Genomic DNA, 21357 nt, shown 5'->3' on the forward strand with positions numbered 1-21357 from the left:
TACAAGTCGAGGTAAGTAACCTGTGTTTTAAATAATTATACGGTTATAATTGATCAGAAACAAATTATAGTTGCATTTGTTTCAATAGCGCAAATGATTAAAGTTATTAACGTTAGCTAGCTACCTTAGCATCTAAGCTGGCAAGCTAACATCACCTCCCGCCAATGAATAATGGTGTATGTTTCTCATATCGAAATGACCGTCCTACGCATCCTAAAAATACAATCTCGGAGTTGGGAGCGTCAGATATGTCATATCAGTGTGAGTGCTTCCAATAATATTGTGTGACAGCTGTGAGCAGCCAGCCGCATCGCCTAACCAGCCATGAGTCTACTCAGCCACTTCTCTCCAGACCCAGCGCCAGGACAAAGTTTCTGAGGGGGCAGTTGAAATCTGTGAGGGGGCACATTTTTGGGGAGTTCTTGCATTGGAATTATATTAAATTTTGCTTATGCTATAACACAAAATTCTAATTCCGAGACTCTGAGACCATTGAGTGCTTTTGAAGTGAATCGATGCTGCGCTGTATCAGCAGAATGGACAGTGCCCTACACACTAAATCAAGGCCGTTTTGGTAATGAATATAGGCTACAAGATGGGGTGTTTTGTAATAGGTGAATTACCCTTTTTATGTGAATGCAGCTGTACACACAACTGTCTTACCAAAATAATGCAAACTAAATGCTGAAAGTAGTAGCCTAGTTATTCATGCATGCAAACAAAAACACTGAATAGCAGTTTGGATTAGAATACTGACACGACTGCGAACGCAAACAAATTAATGCATCAGAACAAAACAGCGGTACCTAGTAGGCCTAGTAAACACTATCAGATGGATAAAGGCATGACACAATCTATATTTAGGCCAGTGACTTTAACAGTAAACAAAAGTTGAATGGAGATCCAAATAATGAAAACACAGCCTACTACAGTGAGATGCAGCCATGACCAGCTGTCTTTCCAAACAAATAGGCCTATAGGTCCTCTTCAGACAATCCACACTATACTTCTGTGGATTTAAATTTGACCCATGTAATGAATTAAGCAATGTCAGCATACCATAAACATGTTTCCTGAGTATTGAGATTGTTCAAATATGTATTATGTACTTGTTGTTTTTGCAAATGTATTACCTTTTTGGACCGTCACTAGTTATCATCCCTGCTTGTGGGAGGCACTATGATTGTTGGTGTGTTTATGTCTGTGTGCCATTGCTACACTTCAGATGTCCATGACCTTAAGCAACCTAAGGAAATGGGCATCTGGTGTGACAGTGGCAGATGTATTTGAGTTGGGGAGAACCCAAAATATTTTATACTACCCCTTTTTTCGTGATATCCAATTGGTAGTTAGTCTTGTCCCATCGCTGCAACTCCCATACGGACTTGGGAGAGGCAAAGGTCGAGCCATGCGTCCTCCCGAAACAACCCTGCCAAGCCGCACTGCTTCTTGACACAACCCGGAAGCCAGCCTCACTGATGTGTCGGAGGAAACACGGTACAACTGGCGACCGTGTCGGCGTGCATGAACCCGGCACGCCAAAGGAAACATGTTAGCACCCGGCTAGGCAATGCAGATGCTCCAGGAGCCATGTTAGCCCCAGGTGGTTGTGCCACAGAACCCTCTCCAGTACTGTAACTGACACCAACATAAAGGACAGTTTGCAGAAGTACAGTCATTGTGATTGAGGATTGTCTTGGAGTTGCCTGGGGGGAGAGGGTGTAGTACAATAATCAATGATGTTCAGAACACTGCTTTAGCCCACAGCCATGTGTGTTGTATTTCACCCTTTGGTTGACAATATGGCTGATTTACATTGGCACTGTGACACACACACGCACGTGTTCACCTCAGCATTACCCTCACTCCTCCAGACGGTGCTAAACAAACTGAGCTGTACCTCAAAGCTCTTGTTTTCTGTGCTTTGTATTGTGTGCCCAGGGACATGGAGGAAGGGACCATGCTGTCATCTCTCCTGGGGTAAAAATAGAGAATACATGATTAACACTGTAGTCTGGTGCACTTCCATTGAAGCGGTGAGAAATAAACAAAGGGAAGACAAAATATGCCAGTCACAAAACAATGGTAGTACAGTAGGAACCATCTAGAGACAGCAGGAGCGGTATCGATACTCTCAATGATCGGCTATGAAAAGCCAACTGACTTTTACTCCTGAGGTGCTAACCTGTTGCACCCTCGACAACTACTGTGATTATTATTTGACCATGCTGGTCATTTATGAACATTTAAACATCTTGGCCATGTTCTGTTATAATCTCCACCCGGCACAGCCAGAAGAGGACTGGCCACCCCTCATAGCCTGGTTCCTCTCTAGGTTTCTTCCTAGGTTTTGGCCTTTCTAGGGAGTTTTTCCTAGCCACCGTGCTTCTACACCTGCATTGCTTGCTGTTTGGGGTTTTAGGCTGGGTTTCTGTACAGCACTTTGAGATATCAGCTGATGTAAGAAGGGCTATATAAATACATTTGATTTGAGTAAGTTAGCCCAAGAAGAAGGAGGGGTTAAGATAGTCGTGGGACGGACTACATTAAAATAAAATAGGACACTCCAACGCCTGTACCTATTGCTTGACAACATTTTAAATCTAGACAGATTTCAAGCCAGCTCCATCTTGAGTACTATGTGAGTGTCCAGGCATTTTATTCTACTACACATTTTTCTCGCTTTTTTGCAGTCTGACCAGTGAGTAGAGGTAGGTTTGTGTGTGTGTGACCACCACACCAACCATAACCATGGAAACTCACTAAACAATGTCTCTCCCACTCAGGGGGGAATGGAAAGAAATTACAGAACCAGAGTGAAGTGAGAAATTGCTTGAAAATTTGGGAGTGAATGGAGTAAAGACTGGGTGGATGGAGAAAGAGAGGAATTCACAGTTTTAGTGAAGATGGACATACGTGTGAAAGCGCTGTCCAAGGCGGCTGACCGGGACTGGGTGGACCCAAGACACTGCCTAATCTTCTCTCTGGGTGGAGAAGATGATTGAGAGGACAGTGATACTTTCTGAAAATAATGACCTCCCTGCTTTCTGAAGCACTGAGGTGGAGCGCTGTCACAAAGTCAACTATATATACTTTAGAAACTTTTTACACTGCACATGAAAATGTAGTAGTTCAGCTTTGATGTGTAACTTTTGTGGAAATGCCATTTTCTGGTGCTGAAGAGAAGGACATGTAGAGCAGGTGTTCTTAATCCTGGTCCTGGGGACCCAACGGGTGCACGGTTTTTCCATAGCACTACCCGCCTGAATCCATTAATCAACTCATCAAACCTTTAATTAGTGATATCAGATGTTTGTCCCCAGGACCACGATTTAAAATACACCTGGCATAGAGTATGGTTATTTCAGTCTTAGAGCTTACTTATGCTCTGTCCATTTTGCTGTACAGGCTTTTGTCAGCGATATGGTTTAATCACAGTAGCTTTGATCAGGACTTACAATAGCTTAATTCGATAAGTCCCTCTTCCTGCTTTATTTTATCCCCATGAAGTAGCCGGCTGAATGACTGCAGGCCTGGGCTTCGTTCTGTCAGTAGCTCAAGCTATCTCCTTAGGGTCTATTTTGAGCAGGCACTTGAAAGGACAGCATGATGTCTTCCTTTTGGGACCTCCCTGAGCCATCAAAGTCTTGGGTCTGTTGACAGTTTTTAGCCTGTCCTCTTTGATGACATCAAACATGGTAGTAATTTTCTGCCGCTCAAAATGAAGAGGAGCACGCACCAACCTCATCAGAGAGAGAGAGCGATGGGTCTCGCCAACTGCATTGCATACCACACCCCTGATGTGTGCAAACACACACACACACACACGCGCACACACACCTGTCCCGTTTAGTGTTTCAGGCCAGGTGTGAACAGAGTGGTAGGGCAGGACTGTGGCAGTGGGCTCACTATAAAACACATCATTAACAATGACAGTGTTCCAGTGAATTTGGCCACGATGACGAGGGCTTTGACCTGCTTTCAGCACCCATTGTCAACCCGCCAAAGCAGTCTGTTGTGGGTGCTGCTAGTAGGCCCCTCCAGATCACAGTGAACCGATGGGTCTATAGGAGTACCAGGAGCTGTTTCCTTATCCTGCGGTGTATTCATTCAGGATGCTTCAAAGGCCCCAGTCACCCCTAGTCCTCAGTGCTAGGAACTGGTCACTGGCTGGAGATCAACCAGTTTCAGAAATGACCCAAAGAAAACACCACCAAACAAATCAAAGTGTTGGAAAAAGGGGAGAATAGTTTGTTGTTCCCCTGGCTCTTCCTCTGTTTTTGACCTGAATGCCAAATGCGGAGAGCTGTGCCAGTCTTGTTTCTTTTTTTAATCCTCTTTTACTATCGCTTTGTGTTGTGATGAAAAGGCCTGGGAGTTTTTTTTTTCTCTCCCTGTCAGTGAAGAACTGAAGTGCTGGAGTAGTTCAATTCAGCACTCTGTCACTTCTCTTCGTCTTTCAACTCTCAATAGAGGGATGGAGGGTCAGGGGGAGCAGTCTCCCTCTCTTTCTCCTATTCCCCCTTTTAACCACGTGTCTTCCCTGTTTCTTCCCAATTTTATCCTTTAAAGACAATCTGACAATAGCAGGCAGGCATAGATGACAATGCAGCTGAAACTTGATGGCTGTAGGGAAAGGGTAATGAAATAAATTGAGTTGTATACTAAAGCTTTGCCTGGAGGGTGGACGTCAGCTGTAACACATCTAGGCCAGAACTGAGGTGCGTCGGAGCTTTAACGCATCTAGCACAGAACTGAGGTAAGCTGATTGTGTGTAGTAAGAGTAGTGATGGGGGGGGGGGGGGTCTATACAGTTTTAGTCAAAATGCTATATTGTCAATCGCAATATTATCTTTGCGCTAGTTGCTGTACCTGCACCAGAATGCTAGTATTTTTCCTTCATAGCTTGTTCTCCATTTTCTGTATAAATATTGAGTTAAAAAAAATGTTTTCCTTGACTTGTTTTCTCATTACTCTCTCTTGTGTCTCTGCAGCAGACATATGGTGAGCAAAATGCTTGGAACATCGAATCACATTAAAATCACAGTATCGAATTGCAATACATATAGAATTGTGAGAATCGTGATACGTATCGTGAGGTCCCTGGCAATTCCCAGCCCCAAGTCAGAGTGCTGCTATGTTTTAATGTGTAGAGTGTGTTTAGTGAGACTGTTGGGGTGTGTGTGCTGACTGTTGGGGTGCCTTCCCTGTGGCTCAGTTGGTAGAGCATGGTGTTTGCAATGCCAGCATGGTGTGTGCAACGCCAGGGTTGTGGGTTCGATTCCCACGGGGGGCCAGTACAAAAAAATGCATGAAATGTATACATTCACTACTGTAAGTCGCTCTGGATAAGAGCGTCTGCTAAATGACTAAAATGTAAATGTAAAAATGTGTGCCGACTGTTGGGGCGTGTGCCGACTGTTGGGGCTTGGGGCGTGTTTAGTGAGACTGTTGGGGCGTGTTTGGTGAGACTGTTGGGGCGTGTTTGGTGAGACTGTTGGGGGGTGTTTGGTGAGACTGTTGGGGGGTGTTTGGTGAGACTGTTGGGGGTGTTTGGTGAGACTGTTGGGGGTGTTTGGTGAGACTGTTGGGGGTGTTTGGTGAGACTGTTGGGGGTGTTTGGTGAGACTGTTGGGGGTGTTTGGTGAGACTGTTGGGGGTGTTTGGTGAGACTGTTGGGGGTGTTTGGTGAGACTGTTGGGGCGTGTTTGGTGAGACTGTTGGGGGTGTTTGGTGAGACTGTTGGGGCGTGTTTGGTGAGACTGTTGGGGCGTGTTTGGTGAGACTGTTGGGGCGTGTTTGGTGAGACTGTTGGGGGGTGTTTGGTGAGACTGTTGGGGGGTGTTTGGTGAGACTGTTGGGGGGTGTGTGCTGACTGTTGGGGGGTGTGTGAACGCCCAGAGAGGGCGTTATCTAATTACAAGTGGCTTCCCCATCTCTCCCTAATGAGCACGGTCGTTGGGGGAGACTGAATAATCACCATGGATACAGAGGTTGCGGGGCCATCACACTCTGAGGGAGAACGAGCGTCATCTATCAGAACGCTGATGAACTGGGGAGGGTGGGTGAGAGAGAGAGGTGAGACAGACTGCAAGAGAAGGGAGGGAGACAGGTGGTTATTATCATACACTTCTTACCGGTCACATCCTTGTGTGTGAGGTTGATTTGGGATTGGTTGTGTGTGTAATTTCGATAGCAGACACTACTGCCCAATGATAGCCTGTGGATGAGGTTAGATGTGTGTGTAACTGTGTATACAGCTGTTCTGTAAGCCACGTTGGTAACACCTCAACCCCTCTCACTCAACCTTCTGCATTGTTTCCAAGGCAAGGACAGACTCACAGGCAAGATTTGGCCTGCTCCTCTCCTACCTGAGTTATACGGTCCTGTGTGGCAGAGCTTCTCGTGAATTATACGGTCCTGTGTGGCAGAGCTTCTCGTGAATTATACGGTCCTGTGTGGCAGAGCTTCTCGTGAATTATACGGTCCTGTGTGGCAGAGCTTCTCGTGAGTTATACGGTCCTGTGTGGCAGAGCTTCTCGTGAGTTATACGGTCCTGTGTGGCAGAGCTTCTCGTGAGTTATACGGTCCTGTGTGGCAGAGCTTCTCGTGAGTTATACGGTCCTGTGTGGCAGAGCTTCATCAGTGAATTGCCCTCTCATTAAAGAATAGTGTCGAAGACGATATGAGAAAGGAAATGTGTGATCCCAAGTTTCTTTCCCCCTGTGGGCCGGGGTATTTGACCATTTATCGAGATGTCTGTCTCTAGAACACTCCAGTGTACGTACAGACAGACAGACAGACAGTAGCAGCACTATGTTTAACCACCGGCCTTTAGCTAAGTTTCACACAGCAAGGGTTTAGCAGTTGTCTGTCTCGCTCTCTCTGTCGATCTCGCACTCTCTCACCATGAATATGTAATCAGGCCGTTACTATGCAACGTGCATTTTTAAACAACGACTACCTCCTCACAGTAGAATAGTGTTACTATACTATTTACCTGCAGGTCAGGACTTCAACAGAAGGGAGACTGTGATTGATTGAGTCGGGCACTAGTTTATTGCTCCTCCAGGTTTGGATTCAAAGAGGTAGACCTGGGCTGTCTCAACACAAGATGTAATGCATCAAAAGTAGACTGTTTTTAGTATTTCACTTTAAAAAAAATAACATTTGGTGACGAGGTTGACGATTGTAGAACGTTAGTGTTGTGTGTGAATTACTTCTCTCCCTCTTCTTCTTTGCGATCATCTCCATTTCATGTTTACAAGGCGGCGCTTCCGTTGTTTATTTGACGGTTGTTTCCCAGCAGCAGTGGTTGAACTCCGGCGGAACATTCTAAACATAGATGCTGAATTAGGATGTTTCATTCCACTGGCATGTGGGACACGTGGGAATTTCATTAGGCTGTTATGGTTAGGCTTGACAGAACAGAACACTGAGACTGAGCACACCTGACCGGCTCTCATAAATATAGACATTTAATATGGTGTTGTGTTCATAAATATAGACATTTAATATGGTGTTCACCTCATAAATATAGACATTTAATATGGTGTTCATAAATATAGATGTTTAATATGGTGTTCATAAGTATAGATGTTTAATATGGTGTTCATAAGTATAGATGTTTAATATGGTGTTCATAAGTATAGACGTTTAATATGGTGTTCATAAGTATAGACGATTAATATGGTGTTCATAAGTATAGATGTTTAATATGGTGTTCATAAGTATAGACGTTTAATATGGTGTTCATAAGTATAGACGTTTAATATGGTGTTCATAAGTATAGACGTTTAATATGGTGTTCATAAGTATAGATGTTTAATATGGTGTTCATAAGTATAGATGTTTAATATGGTGTTCATAAGTATAGATGTTTAATATGGTGTTCATAAGTATAGATGTTTAATATGGTGTTCATAAGTATAGACGTTTTAATATGGTGTTCATAAGTATAGATGTTTAATATGGTGTTCATAAGTATAGACGTTTTAATATGGTGTTCATAAGTATAGACGTTTAATATGGTGTTCATAAGTAAACACTCCCCAACACGCAGGCAGTCAGGCGCGCATACAATACATGTCTGAATGTACGGATACATGCACACACTTCCATGTACAGTCAGCTGTAAAGTAGTGTGACTGTTCACCTGATTCCTGTCCTGCATGGTGAGCTGGAGCATGCATACGGTCTCTTTCACACTAATGGGCTGGGCTGGGTGTGTATAGCCAGCACTCTCTTGTTAACCTCTCTAGGGTAGGTGGCACCAAATCGTCCCACCTACGCAACAGCCAGTCTAATCCCGTGGCGCGATATTCAAATACCTTAGAAATGCTATTACTTCAATTTCTCAAACATAGGACTATTTTACACCATTTTAAAGACAAGACTCTCCTTTATCTAACCACACTGTCCGATTTCAAAAAGGCTTTACAACGAAAGCAAAACATTAGATTATGTCAGCAGAGTACCCAGCCAGAAATAATCAGACATGCATTTTTCAAGCTAGCATATAATGTCACATAAACCCAAACCACAGCTAAATGTAGCACTAACCTTTGATGATCTTCATCAGATGACAACCCTAGGACATTATGTTATACAATACATGCATGTTTTGTTCAATCAAGTTCATATTTATATAAAAAAACAGCTTTTTACATTAGCATGTGACGTTCAGAACTAGCATACCCCCCGCAAACTTCCGGGGAATTTACTAACAATTTACTAAATTACTCACGATAAACGTTCACAAAAAGCATAACAATTATTTTAAGAATGATAGATACAGAACTCCTCTATGCACTCGATATGTCCGATTTTAAAATAGCTTTTTGGTGAAGGCACATTTTGCAATATTCTAAGTACATAGCCCAGCCATCACGGGCTAGCTATTTAGACACTCAGCAAGTTTAGCCTTCGCCAATAATCAGATTTACTATTACAAAAGTTTGATTACCTTTGATGTTCTTCGTCAGAATGTACTCCCAGAACTTCTACTTCAATAACAAATGTTGGTTTGGTCCCAAATAATCCATCGTTATATCCAAACAGCGGCGTTTTGTTCGTGCGTTCAAGAAACTATCCGAAATGGTAAATCAGGGTTACGAGCATGGCGCATTTCGTGACAAAAAAATTCTAAATATTCCATTACCGTACTTTGAAGCATGTCAACCGCTGTTTAAAATCAATTTTTAAGCAATTTATCTCGTAAAAAAGCGATAATATTCCGACCGGGAATATGCGATTTCGGTAAATAGAGGGAAAAAAGAAAGACTGGGGTGACCGGTGCACGCGCTTAAGCCCACTGTCCCCTGATCGGCCACTTGACAAAGGCGATAATGTGTTTCAGCCTGGGGCTGGAATGACGACATTCAGCTTTTTCCCGGGCTCTGAGAGCCTATGGGAGCCGTGGGAAGTGTCACGTTACCGCAGAGATCCTTTGTTTTGGAAAGAGATGTCAAAGAAAGCCAATAAATGGTCAGACAGGCCACTTCCTGTAAAGGAATCTCTCAGGTTTTTGCCTGCCATATGAGTTCTGTTATACTCACAGACACCATTCAAACAGTTTTAGAAACTTTAGGGTGTTTTCTATCCATATCTAATAAGTATATGCATATTCAAGTTACTGCGTAGGAGTAGTAACCAGATTAAATCGGGTACGTTTTTTATCCGGCCGTGTAAATACTGCCCCCTAGCCGTAAGAGGTTAAAACCATCTAGTCTGTCAGAAAGACTGTCAGGGTTGCACGGCCAAACTGAAGGTGCAACAACATCGATGTTTCAATGCTTGACTTCAGGAGTTTCATTCAGTGACAGTCAGCTGTTTAATTAAGCAATAAGGCCCAAGGGGGTGTGGTATATGGCCAAAATACAATGGCTAAGGACTGTACATGTGCACGATGCAACGCGGAGTGCCTGGACACAGCCCTTGGTATATTGGCAATATACCACTAACCTCCGAGGTGCCTTATTGCTATTATAAACTGGTTACCAATGTAATTAGAGCAGTAAAAAGAAATGTTTTGTCATACCCGTGGTATACCCAGCTGTCAGCCAATCAGCATTCAGGGCTCGAACCACCCATTTTATAAAAAGCATTATCCCGTAAGTCAGTATGAGCTCCAATCTCAGCCTCTCTGAGTTACATCTCTGCCCTCTTTCTCTCTGAAGGGAGAATTTTTTTTTACATTTTTACGGGAAAAACTCCTGGGCCCCATTGGTGTTTAACTGGCTTCACATACATCTGCCATGTGATCTCAGATCTGGCTGACTGGTGGATCAGGATCCAGATTTTTAGGTGCTTCCTGATAGAGGTCAACCACAGTTTAATGAAAGCCTAACCACACTGGCTTGGTTTCAATAAGGAGTTCTCCTATGACTGCTGTTTGATATATGTGGTTTTTAGTTCATCACTGTTGCACCGTCTATCTTATTTTATAGCTGGATGGTGTAGTAGTGATTGTTATCTGATGGCATAATTATGGTGTGTAAAATGGAGGCAGGGTTGCATTAGTGTGATTATATGTATTAGTAGGCTTTCCTGCTTTTTTCCCTCTCACACATTTACCTCATTAGCGTAATTGTTAAATCATTGATTTTGGGGTGGGGGGGGCTACCATGCAGCCAATCAGTCTCTCGGTCTTAGGTCTAATTTGGGATTGATGTGTAACTTACTCTCTTCTCTCTCTGTCCAGGGGGACTCCATGAAAGATGACGGAGGAGGTGACAGTTGTAGCCAAGTGGGACTACACGGCCCAGCAGGACCAGGAACTTGACATCAGGAAGAATGAGCGGCTCACCCTGCTGGACGACAGCAAGACGTGGTGGAGGGTGAGGAACGCCTCCAACCAGACCGGCTACGTCCCCTCCAACTACGTAGAGCGCAAGAACAGCCTGGTGAAGAAGGCCTCTCTGGTCAAGAACCTCAAAGACACACTGGGTAAGAGGGTTGGAGCTGGGTTTATCAGTATGTTGTTGGTGACAGTGGTGGTAGTTTGTCAGTGACGGTGGTGGTGGTAGTTTGTCAGTGACGGTGGTGGTGGTGGTAGTTTGTCAGTGACGGTGGTGGTGGTAGTTTGTCAGTGACGGTGGTGGTGGTGGTAGTTTGTCAGTGACGGTGGTAGTTTGTCAGTGACGGTGGTAGTTTGTCAGTGACGGTGGTAGTTTGTCAGTGACGGTGGTGGTGGTGGTAGTTTGTCAGTGACGGTGGTGGTGGTGGTAGTTTGTCAGTGACGGTGGTGGTGGTGGTAGTTTGTCAGTGACGGTGGTGGTGGTGGTAGTTTGTCGGTGGTGGTGGTAGTTTGTCAGTGACGGTGGTGGTGGTGGTGGTAGTTTGTCAGTGACGGTGGTGGTGGTGGTGGTAGTTTGTCAGTGACGGTGGTGGTGGTGGTAGTTTGTCAGTGACGGTGGTGGTGGTGGTAGTTTGTCAGTGACGGTGGTGGTGGTGGTGGTAGTTTGTCAGTGACGGTGGTGGTGGTGGTGGTGGTAGTTTCTCAGTGACGGTGGTGGTGGTGGTGGTGGTAGTTTGTCAGTGACGGTGGTGGTGGTGGTGGTGGTAGTTTGTCAGTGACGGTGGTGGTGGTGGTGGTAGTTTGTCAGTGACGGTGGTGGTGGTGGTGGTGGTAGTTTGTCAGTGACGGTGGTGGTGGTGGTAGTTTGTCAGTGACGGTGGTGGTGGTGGTAGTTTGTCAGTGACGGTGGTGGTGGTGGTAGTTTGTCAGTGACGGTGGTGGTGGTGGTGGTGGTAGTTTGTCAGTGACGGTGGTGGTGGTGGTGGTAGTTTGTCAGTGACGGTGGTGGTGGTGGTGGTGGTAGTTTGTCAGTGACGGTGGTGGTGGTGGTGGTGGTAGTTTGTCAGTGACGGTGGTGGTGGTGGTGGTGGTGGTGGTTTTGTCAGTGACGGTGGTGGTGGTGCCGGTGGTGGTGGTGGTGGTGGTAGTTTGTCAGTGACGGTGGTGGTGGTGGTGGTGGTAGTTTGTCAGTGACGGTGGTGGTGGTGGTGGTGGTAGTTTGTCAGTGACGGTGGTGGTGGTGGTGGTTTGTCAGTGACGGTGGTGGTGGTGGTGGTAGTTTGTCAGTGACGGTGGTGGTGGTGGTGGTGGTGGTAGTTTGTCAGTGACGGTGGTGGTGGTGGTGGTAGTTTGTCAGTGACGGTGGTGGTGGTGGTGGTAGTTTGTCGGTGACCGTGGTGGTGGTGGTAGTTTGGCAGGGTTATCAGTGTGTTATCGGTGTGCTGGAGGCAGGGTTATCGGTGTGCTGGAGGCAGGGTTATCGGTGTGCTCGAGGCAGGGTTATCGGTGTGTTATCGGTGTGCTAGAGGCAGGGTTATCGGTGTGCTGGCGATGGCAGGCGTGGTAGTTTATCAGCAGTAAAAAAGAGGAGCATCCCTCGACTTCCTCCTCTATTTTGTCAATCCCCTCTACACAACCGCTAGAAATGGATGAGGTCATTATTAATCCTTCTCCTGAATTGTATGCGTGTGTCCCACTCTGGTACTGGGGCTGGATGTGAGCCTCTGTCTTACTTTACAGAGCAGCTATCCACCAGCATCTCAAGGACAGTGTTCAGTTGGCCATCTCTCTGTGAATTGCCACAGCTTGATGTCTGTATATCCTCACATTAATACAAGCACTCACTCATGTGTGACCTGTGAGTGTAAAGGTCATGCACCTGTCCCAGGTTTGTCAGCATTCCTCTTCACAGGTTTCCAGTTGGAAAGATTCCTAGTTTAGAGTTAAGGGTTCAGGATAATGTGTGTAACGTCATGAAAACTGCTCAGCACACTACAGGATTATGGAAGATTATATCTTATCTAAGATGTTTACTAAACATCCATGGATGATCCAACGTGAGCCTGTCTCTCTCTGGGCTGGTGGAGACTGAAGAGACGCTGGCATGTTCTCTCTCGCCATCTCCTTTCTCCCTTTTTTATACTCTCTCATATACTCAAATACATTTTGCTGAACTGTGAACTCTTGTGCGCACCAGAGAGAAAGAGACCTAGGGAGTTGAGCACACAGGGGCATTAGTATGGAGTTGGTCCCCCCCCCCCCTTGTTGCTGTAACAGCCTCCACTCTTCTCGGAAGGCTTTCACTAAATGTTGGAACATTGCTGCGGAACTTGCTGCCATTCAGCCACGAGCATTAATGAGGTCGGGCACCGATGTTGTGCGATTAACCCTGGCTCGCAGTTCGCGTTCCAATTCTTCCCAAAGGCGTTTGATGGGGTTGAGGTCAGGGCTCTGTGCAGGCCGGTCAAGTTCTTCCACACCGATCTCGACAAACCATTTCTGTATGGACCTTGCTTTTTGCGCTGGGGAATTGTCATGCTGAAACCGGAAAGGGCCTTCCCTAGACTGTTGCCACAAAGTTGGAAGCACAGAATCGTCCAGAATGACACTGTATGCTGTAGAGTTAAGATTTCCCTTTACTGGAACTAAGGGGCCTTGACCTTTACAGTTGGCACTATGCATTGGGGCAATAACAGCACTTACAGTTGACCAGGGCAGAAATTTGACGAACTGACTTGTTGGAAAGTTGGCATCCTATGACGGTGCCACATTGAAAGTTACTAAGCTCTCCAGTAAGGTCATTCTACTGCCAATGTTTGTCTATGGAGATTGCATGGCTGTGTGCTCGATTTCATACCTGTCACCAATGGGTGGGACTGAAATAGACAAATCCACTCATTTTGAAGGGGTGTTTACATACTTTTGTGCATATATAGTGTACGTCTTCTCTGCTGGTGGGAGAGCGAGAGAGAAGTTTAGATCGCGAGAGAAGCACACAGACATGCATAGAAAGGGAGAGTGAGGGAGAAATAGTGGCGAGATGGAGGGTGGAGGAGGCTATGCGAGGGGATGGGTAGAGTCTGTTTCAGACACACATATTCCCCTCTGCCCCGAGGGACGGCTCCATCAGACTGTGGGCCAACACTGCACAGCCTGTCACTTTCACTCGCCAGCACTGAGTCAGGACTGTGTGTGCGTGGGGAGTGCTCACGATGTGCACAGATCTTGCTTCTTTCTCTTGCCATGAATCTCAAAATATTTCTAACAGTAAGAAAACTAATTCTAGAGGCACTGAACCAACACTCATCAACAAACATTCTCACCTTCTCTGCTATCCCCTACACCCTGTTATTTTGACACCAATGTGAGTGTATCCATAATTAAAGGGATGTCTCTATATGCATCTATAGAGATGTGGCTGAGTCATTGAAGTCCTGTCTACAGGCCAGTAAACCAGCTTCAGAGTGAGGTCTCTAACAAAGCAATGCAGTTCCCCACCCACCAACCATCAGGGCTTGACGCGCTAGCCTGATAGTGTTGCAGCCTGTGGTGAAACCAAGAAACAACTAACTATCTGCGTCTGTTATTGAATTTTCCATTATGGCCAGGTTCTACTTCAACCCCTAGCATTTCAATATTTTGTATTTCATCATAAATCAATGTTTGGATTGTGAGGGTTCGGCAGTAACTTCTAATGTGTCTTATTTTGTGTGTGTCCACATGCATGCCGGCCCGCCTAGTAAGTCAGCACTCTAAGTTATGGTATCTCTTTATTTCAGTCAGGACTGCATGTTTCGCTGTGTCCTGGGTTTCTCTTCCTGAAGGGAGAAGCTCAGTAGCATTGACACAAAATGGCTGTGCAGGGGGCAACCATCTCCCCACTGACCCAAAATGGCAATGCTCACTCATCCATTGACAGCTACTGCAGGCCAATACAGGCAAATGTCTCCACACTGAGCCAAAATGGCTCCCTCACTCTTTTTTTCTTTATTTACCCATTTTTCTCGCCTTGACTTCACTCTCTCTGACAGATATAGGGTGTACAGTACACACTGTCTTCGTGCCTGTCTGCCCATAATGTTTGTGAAAACATAACTCGCTAAATGTTTATGGACTGAGCGCATACAGTAGCACTGTGTGTTAATAGCACTATGCTTTTACTGTAGCAATGTTTTGAAATATTTGACAGGCCACAACTTTACACACACACACACACACACACACACACAGTTGAAGTCAGAAGTTTACATACACTTAGTTTGGAGTCATTAAAACTTGTTTTTCAACCACTCCACAAATTTCTTGTTAACAAACTATAGTTTTGGCAAGTCGTTTAGGACATCTACTTTATGCATGACACCAGCAATTTTTCCAACAATTGTTTACAGACAGATTATTTCACTTATAATTCACTGTATCACAATTCCAGTGGGTCAGAAGTTTACATACACTAAGTTGACTGTGCCTTTAAATAGCTTGGAAATTTCCAGAAAATGATGTCATTGCCTATCAGAAGCTTCTAAAGCCAACTGACATCATTTGAGTCAATTGGAGGTGTACCTGTGGATGTATTTCAAGGCCTTCCTCTAAACTCAGTGCCTCTTTGCTTGACATCATGAGAAAATCTAAAGAAATCAGCCAAGACCTCAGAAAAAAATTTGTAGACCTCCACAAGTCTGGTTCATCCTTGGAAGCAATTTCCTAACACCTGAAGGTACCACGTTCATCTGTACAAACAATAGTACGCAAGTATAAACACCATGGGACCACACAGCCATCATACCGCTCAGGAAGAAGACGCGTTCTAGAGATGAACGTACTTTGGTGCGAGAAGTGCAAATCAATCCAAGTACAACAGCAAAGGACCTTGTGAAGATGCTGGAGGAAACAGGTACAAAAGTATCTATATCCACAGTAAAACGAGTCCTATATCGACATAACCTGAAAGGCCGCTCAGCAAGGAAGATGCCACTGCTACAAAACCGCCATAAAAAAGCCAGACTATGGTTTGCAACTGCACATGGGGACAAAGATCATACTTTTTGGAGAAATGTCCTCTGGTCTGATGAAACAAAATAGAACTATTTGGCCGTAATGACCATCGTTATGTTTGGAGGAAGAAGGGGGATCTTGCATGCCGAAGAACACCATCCCAACTGTGAAGCACGGGGGTAGCAGCATCATGTTGTGGGGGTGCTTTGCTGCAGGAGGGACTGGTGCACTTTACAAAATAGATGGTATCATGAGGGAGGACAATTATGTGGATATATTTAAGCAACATCTCAAGACATCAGTCAGGAAGTTAAAGCTTAGTCGCAAATGGGTCTTCCAAATGGACAATGACCCCAAGCATACTTCCAAAATTGTGGCAAAATGGCTAAAGGAAAACAAAGTCAAGTTATTGGAGTTGCCATTACAAAGCCCTGACCTCAACCCTATAGAAAATATGTGGGCAGAACTGAAAAAGCGTGTGCGAGCAAGGAGGCCTTCAAACCTGACTCAGTTACACCAGCTCTGTCAGAAGGAATGGGCCAAAATTCACCCAACTTATTGTGGGAAGCTTGTGGAAGGCTACTCTAAACATTTGACCCAAGTTAACCTCTTGGGGCTAGGTGGGACGCTAGCGTGCCACCCGTGGTGCACTCCATCAACAGCAGGTGCATTTCAAGAGCGGCAAATTTGAATCCAAATAAATGTCAAAATTCAAATTTTTCAAAAATACAACTATTTTACACCATTTGAAAGATAAACATCTCCTTAATCTAACCACGTTTTACGATTTCAAAAAGGTTTTACGGCGAAAGCATAAATTTAGAGTATGTTAGGACAGTACATTTACAAGAGTTGTGTGTAATGTTTTGTCAAGTCAAAGACAGGGTCACCAAAACCATAAAACCAGCTAAAATGATGCACTAACCTTTTACAATCTCCATCAGATGACACTCCTAGGACATTATGTTAGACAATGCATGCATTTTTAGTTCTATCAAGTTCATATTTATATCCAAAAACAGCGTTTTACTATGGCATTGATGTTGAGGAAATCGTTTCCCTCCAATAACCGGCAGTCAAGTCAGCGTCACAAATTAAATAATTAAAATTAGAAAACATTGGTAAAATATTATATTGTCATTTAAAGAATTATAGATTTACATCTCTTGAACGCAATCAACTTGCCAGATTTAAAAATAACCTTACTGGGAAATCACACTTTGCAATAATCTGAGCACTGCGCCCAGAAACTATGTAAATAATCCATTACCTTTGATTATCTTCATCAGATGTCACTTCCAGGTATCACAGGTCCATAACGAATGTAGTTTTGTTCAAAAAAGCTCATCATTTATGTCCAAAAATCTCCGTCTTGTTAGCACATGATGTAAGCCAGCCGGACTTCTCGTCATGAACGAGGGGAAAAAATATATTTCCGTTCGTTCAAACATGTCAAACGTTGTATAGCATAAATCATTAGGGCCTTTTTTAACCAGAACATGAATAATATTCAAGGTGGACGAATGCATACTCTTTTATAACGTATTGGAACGAGGGTACCCAACATGAACTCGCGCGCCAGGTGTCTAATGGGACATCATCGTTCCATGGCTCTTGTTCGGTCAGATCTCCCTCCAGAAGACTCAAAACACTTTGTAAAGGCTGGTGACATCTAGTGGAAGCAATAGGAAGTGCCAAAATATTCCTAAGCCCCTGTGTTTTTCAATGGGATAGGTTTAAAGTCAATACAACACATCAGGTATCCACTTCCTGTCAGAAAATGTCTCAGGGTTTTGCCTGCCAAATGAGTTCTGTTATACTCACAGACACCATTCAAACAGTTTTAGAAACTTTAGAGTGTTTTCTATCCATATATAATAAGTATATGCATATTCTAGTTACTGGGTAGGATTAGTAACCAGATTAAATCGGGTAAAAAAAAAATATCCAGACGTGCAAATGCTGCCCCCTAGCCCTAACAGGTTAAACAATTTAAAGGCAATGCTACCAAATACTAATTGAGTATATATAAACTTCTGACCCACTGGGAATGTGATGAAAGAAATAAAAGCTGAAATCATTCTCTCTACTATTATTCTGACATTTCACATTCTTAAAATAAAGTGGTGATCCTAACTGACCTAAAACGAGGATTTTTTTACCTGGATTAATTGTCAGGAATTGTGAAACTGAGTTTAAATGTATTTGGCTAAGGTGTATGTAAGTCTGACTTCAACTGTGTGTTATATATATTTATATATATATATATATATTTATTTATTTATTTATTTTCCAATTTAAACCTCAACAATATGGGAACTACAAAGATTATGAAAGGGAACACATCCACTACCTCTCAACACACTTGTGTATTTAGTATAAAAACTACTGACTCCCCTGTGTGTCATTGTACTGACTAACTCCTCATGACTCCTTCCGGTTGCCCTGTGCATTGGAAGGGTTGGGGAGTAATCGGTTACAAAAACCAACTAATCTGTTACATTACCAGCAAAAATATTATCAGATTACAAATCATTCTGAAAAAACAGATTACTTCTAGGATTACTTTAATATTCATAAAGGATGTTTACAACAAACTTTGACACCTTTCTCTTTTCTCAATGACATTCAAATCAATCAGCATTGAAAAAGGCGCAGGTTTCTACGTTTGTTCTGCCTGAGCGAGTCTGACCACAAGTCAGAGACCACTATGATGACACAGCAATGCGTTTGATCAATAATAGATCACAGGAATGTGTGTATGTATGTATGTATGTATGTATGTGTGTGTGTGTGTGTGTGTGTGTATATATGTATGTGTATATATATGTATGTGTATATATATGTATGTGTGTATATATATGTATATACGTATGTATGTGTGTGTATATACGTGTATGTATATATGAAACATTTCTGTGGAAGAGTTTCATTTAATTTGTCTTCCTATCTCAATCATTGTCATGTGGTTCATCAAAATTCTATCTAAATGATAAGGATACAAACCTAAAAAGTAACTTCACTTTTATTGCCATTGCCAACTATGTAAAAAATAGCCTATAGCCAACAAATTGAAACATTGCAGCCTACAGGTAGAAAATACCCTGATAAAAAAATAAATATCATATTGGCTATGCATGGCCTGTCTGCAATGAACTTGAAACATTGTCTAAAATATGCTGGGCCCTCAGAGGTTCCTGAGCCAGTGAGCAAACAAAAGACCATACCTAAATTGGAAAAACTCCTAAAAGGAATGAAATAAATCAAAACTTGTTTCTCTCAAGCATATGTGGTGTGCTCTGCAAACAGCGTGTCCACTCCAACAACGAGAACGTTAGACTGGAATAATTATATATTGAATGCATTAACAGAAATTACTGTAATCTAACAAACATTATAGATGACAAATTATAGGAATTAATGGTAAATGTACTACTGGTGATATATGTAATGGGGAATTGACAGACACTAACAATCAAATACAAATAATTCACACAATGAAGTTGACTGTTCACAAATTGGCAGGAGAGGGCACGTTCTGGAGAGCGACGTGCGTTTTAGCCATCCCCGCGGCCACCGCAATGTATTAGTATCCTGAGATGGGCGCGAATCAGACATGTCTTCTGTGCATAAAAATATATATTTACCTACCTCCATGAAGCTGGTTGAGAGAATGCCAAGAGTATGCAAAGCTGTCAAGGCAAAGGATGGCTACTTAGAAGAATCTCAAATATTAAATATATTTTTAGATTTTAACACTTTTTTTTTTTTTTGGTTACTACATGATTCCATATGTGTTATTTCATAGTTTTGATGTCTTCACTATTATTCTACAATGTAGAAAATTGTAAAAATACAGGAAAACCCACGTGTCCAAACTTTTGACTGGTACTCTATATTTGTTACGCATATCTCGGTCGACCAACAGCCTATCGCCTAAACAATTGACCAGTCGACTAATTGGAGTCAGCCCTACTGATTACGATTGACAGGTAATTAGTAACTGTAACGTATTACATTTTAAGTCTCTTACCTAGGGCTGTTGCGATGACCGTATTACCTCCACACCGGCGGTCATAAGGCAGTCAAATTCCACATGACCGTGTAGTCACGGTAATTAGGCTTCTCCAAGCTCTGATGCTGCTGATGGTCATTAGTAACCTATCAAACTTGTTAACTGCCTGGTACTCAGCACTCTACTCGCTCTTATCACTCTGACATAAATGCAAATGTAATCTAAAATCTAATCAAACACTTCATGAGAGCCCATAAGCTCATGTTGCACAACATTTCTGTAGGCTATGTAATTGCGTGAGAAAACAGAGTGATGGCCTCTGTTGAAAAGAGGATCCCATCAGCTTTCTCTATAGGCTAGGCCTACTATATTTATTTTTCAACTTTCCTAATATTAAACACATTGCTTATATTTACAACAGGAATATACTCTACCAGGCTGGCATGAAAATGAACCACAGGAAAAGTATCCTCCATTCGCTATTTAAGTGCATAGATGACCTGTATTTTTATCTCTGCCCCTGTTTTGAGACAGGTGCATGATAATGGTCCGTTCTAAATCAAAATAAGTTGCACACATTATTTAGTATATGTAAAGACAAGCTTAAAACAAGAATTGTCTGATGGGTGACAATATAGCCTAACTGGCATACATAAGCAGCACGTGAGTTTTAAGTTTGGGGAAGATCATTTTCACCATAAAAATGCACCTTTATAATAATTGCATTACATGCATAATCGCATTTGCGGTCACTTGATAATGGTGTTTTTCGCTAATGGAAAATTCGTGCTTAGGGTGCATTATGGCCATACAAAGGGGATGCCGCCGTGAAATCCGAGGCATTATCAAGTGCTTGTCAAATTGGGAACGTTAGTCTCAAGTTTGTACAGCCTCCGCAAAAAACAAAGCAGAGCTCATGCCTTTCAAGCAACTTTTTTTCAAATCGTTACGTCATGCCACCTTACAATGTATTAAAAACAAAACATAGCCCAACATTTGCAGAACAACTAAAGTTACATTAATAACTCTAAATTAAGCATATAGGAGTACCTATTTCTTTGTTAACCTCTCAACAAAGAATGGTCGCACTCCGCCAAATCGTTTGGAGAAAATGTCCTTTATTTTAATCAGCGTTGTTCAATTGTGTTCTTCATACTATAAAATAATGCCACGGAATTCTAAGCAAATCTTGTCTGCTAAATGAACTAGTGTAGCCCATAGCCAGATCAGGACCTAACATCAGGACAACTCAGAGTATGCTATTCTGTTCTTCTGAAATAAACTACATTTTCTTCATATCATGCTTCTTTAGAACTGTCCCTAATAAATAATGGATTTATTGCGAAGTTGTAGGCTATATTTAATGGATTTATTAGACATTTTTAAATGTAGATGTTCCAAAGTTCTGCGTCAGTGGCTTGTAGGTGATTAGTGGAAGCCAGGAGATGCTAAATGTGTTTGTTGATTAACGATCAATTATCGTGAGACTGACAGTTATTTGCTTGACAATCACCGGCTGATGAAATTTTGTGACCGCCACAGCCCTAATCCT

At 43.0% G+C, this 21357-nt stretch overlaps 1 protein-coding gene across 2 annotated transcripts in view; it reads left to right on the forward strand.

Moving 5' to 3' along the window:
* The window catches only part of nck2a (NCK adaptor protein 2a), a 60388-nt gene that overhangs the window by 26187 nt on the left and 12844 nt on the right, over positions 1-21357 (forward strand). For both annotated transcript variants that reach the window (XM_014174378.2, XM_014174379.2), the window contains exon 2: positions 10703-10947. In XM_014174378.2, coding sequence (XP_014029853.2) covers positions 10719-10947 — 229 coding nt within the window. In that variant the 5' untranslated portion in view covers positions 10703-10718. The remainder of the gene's footprint in view (positions 1-10702; positions 10948-21357) is intronic.

The sequence above is a fragment of the Salmo salar genome, chromosome ssa25 (assembly GCF_905237065.1).
Source record: "Salmo salar chromosome ssa25, Ssal_v3.1, whole genome shotgun sequence".
Classification (NCBI taxonomy): Eukaryota; Metazoa; Chordata; class Actinopteri; order Salmoniformes; family Salmonidae; genus Salmo; species Salmo salar.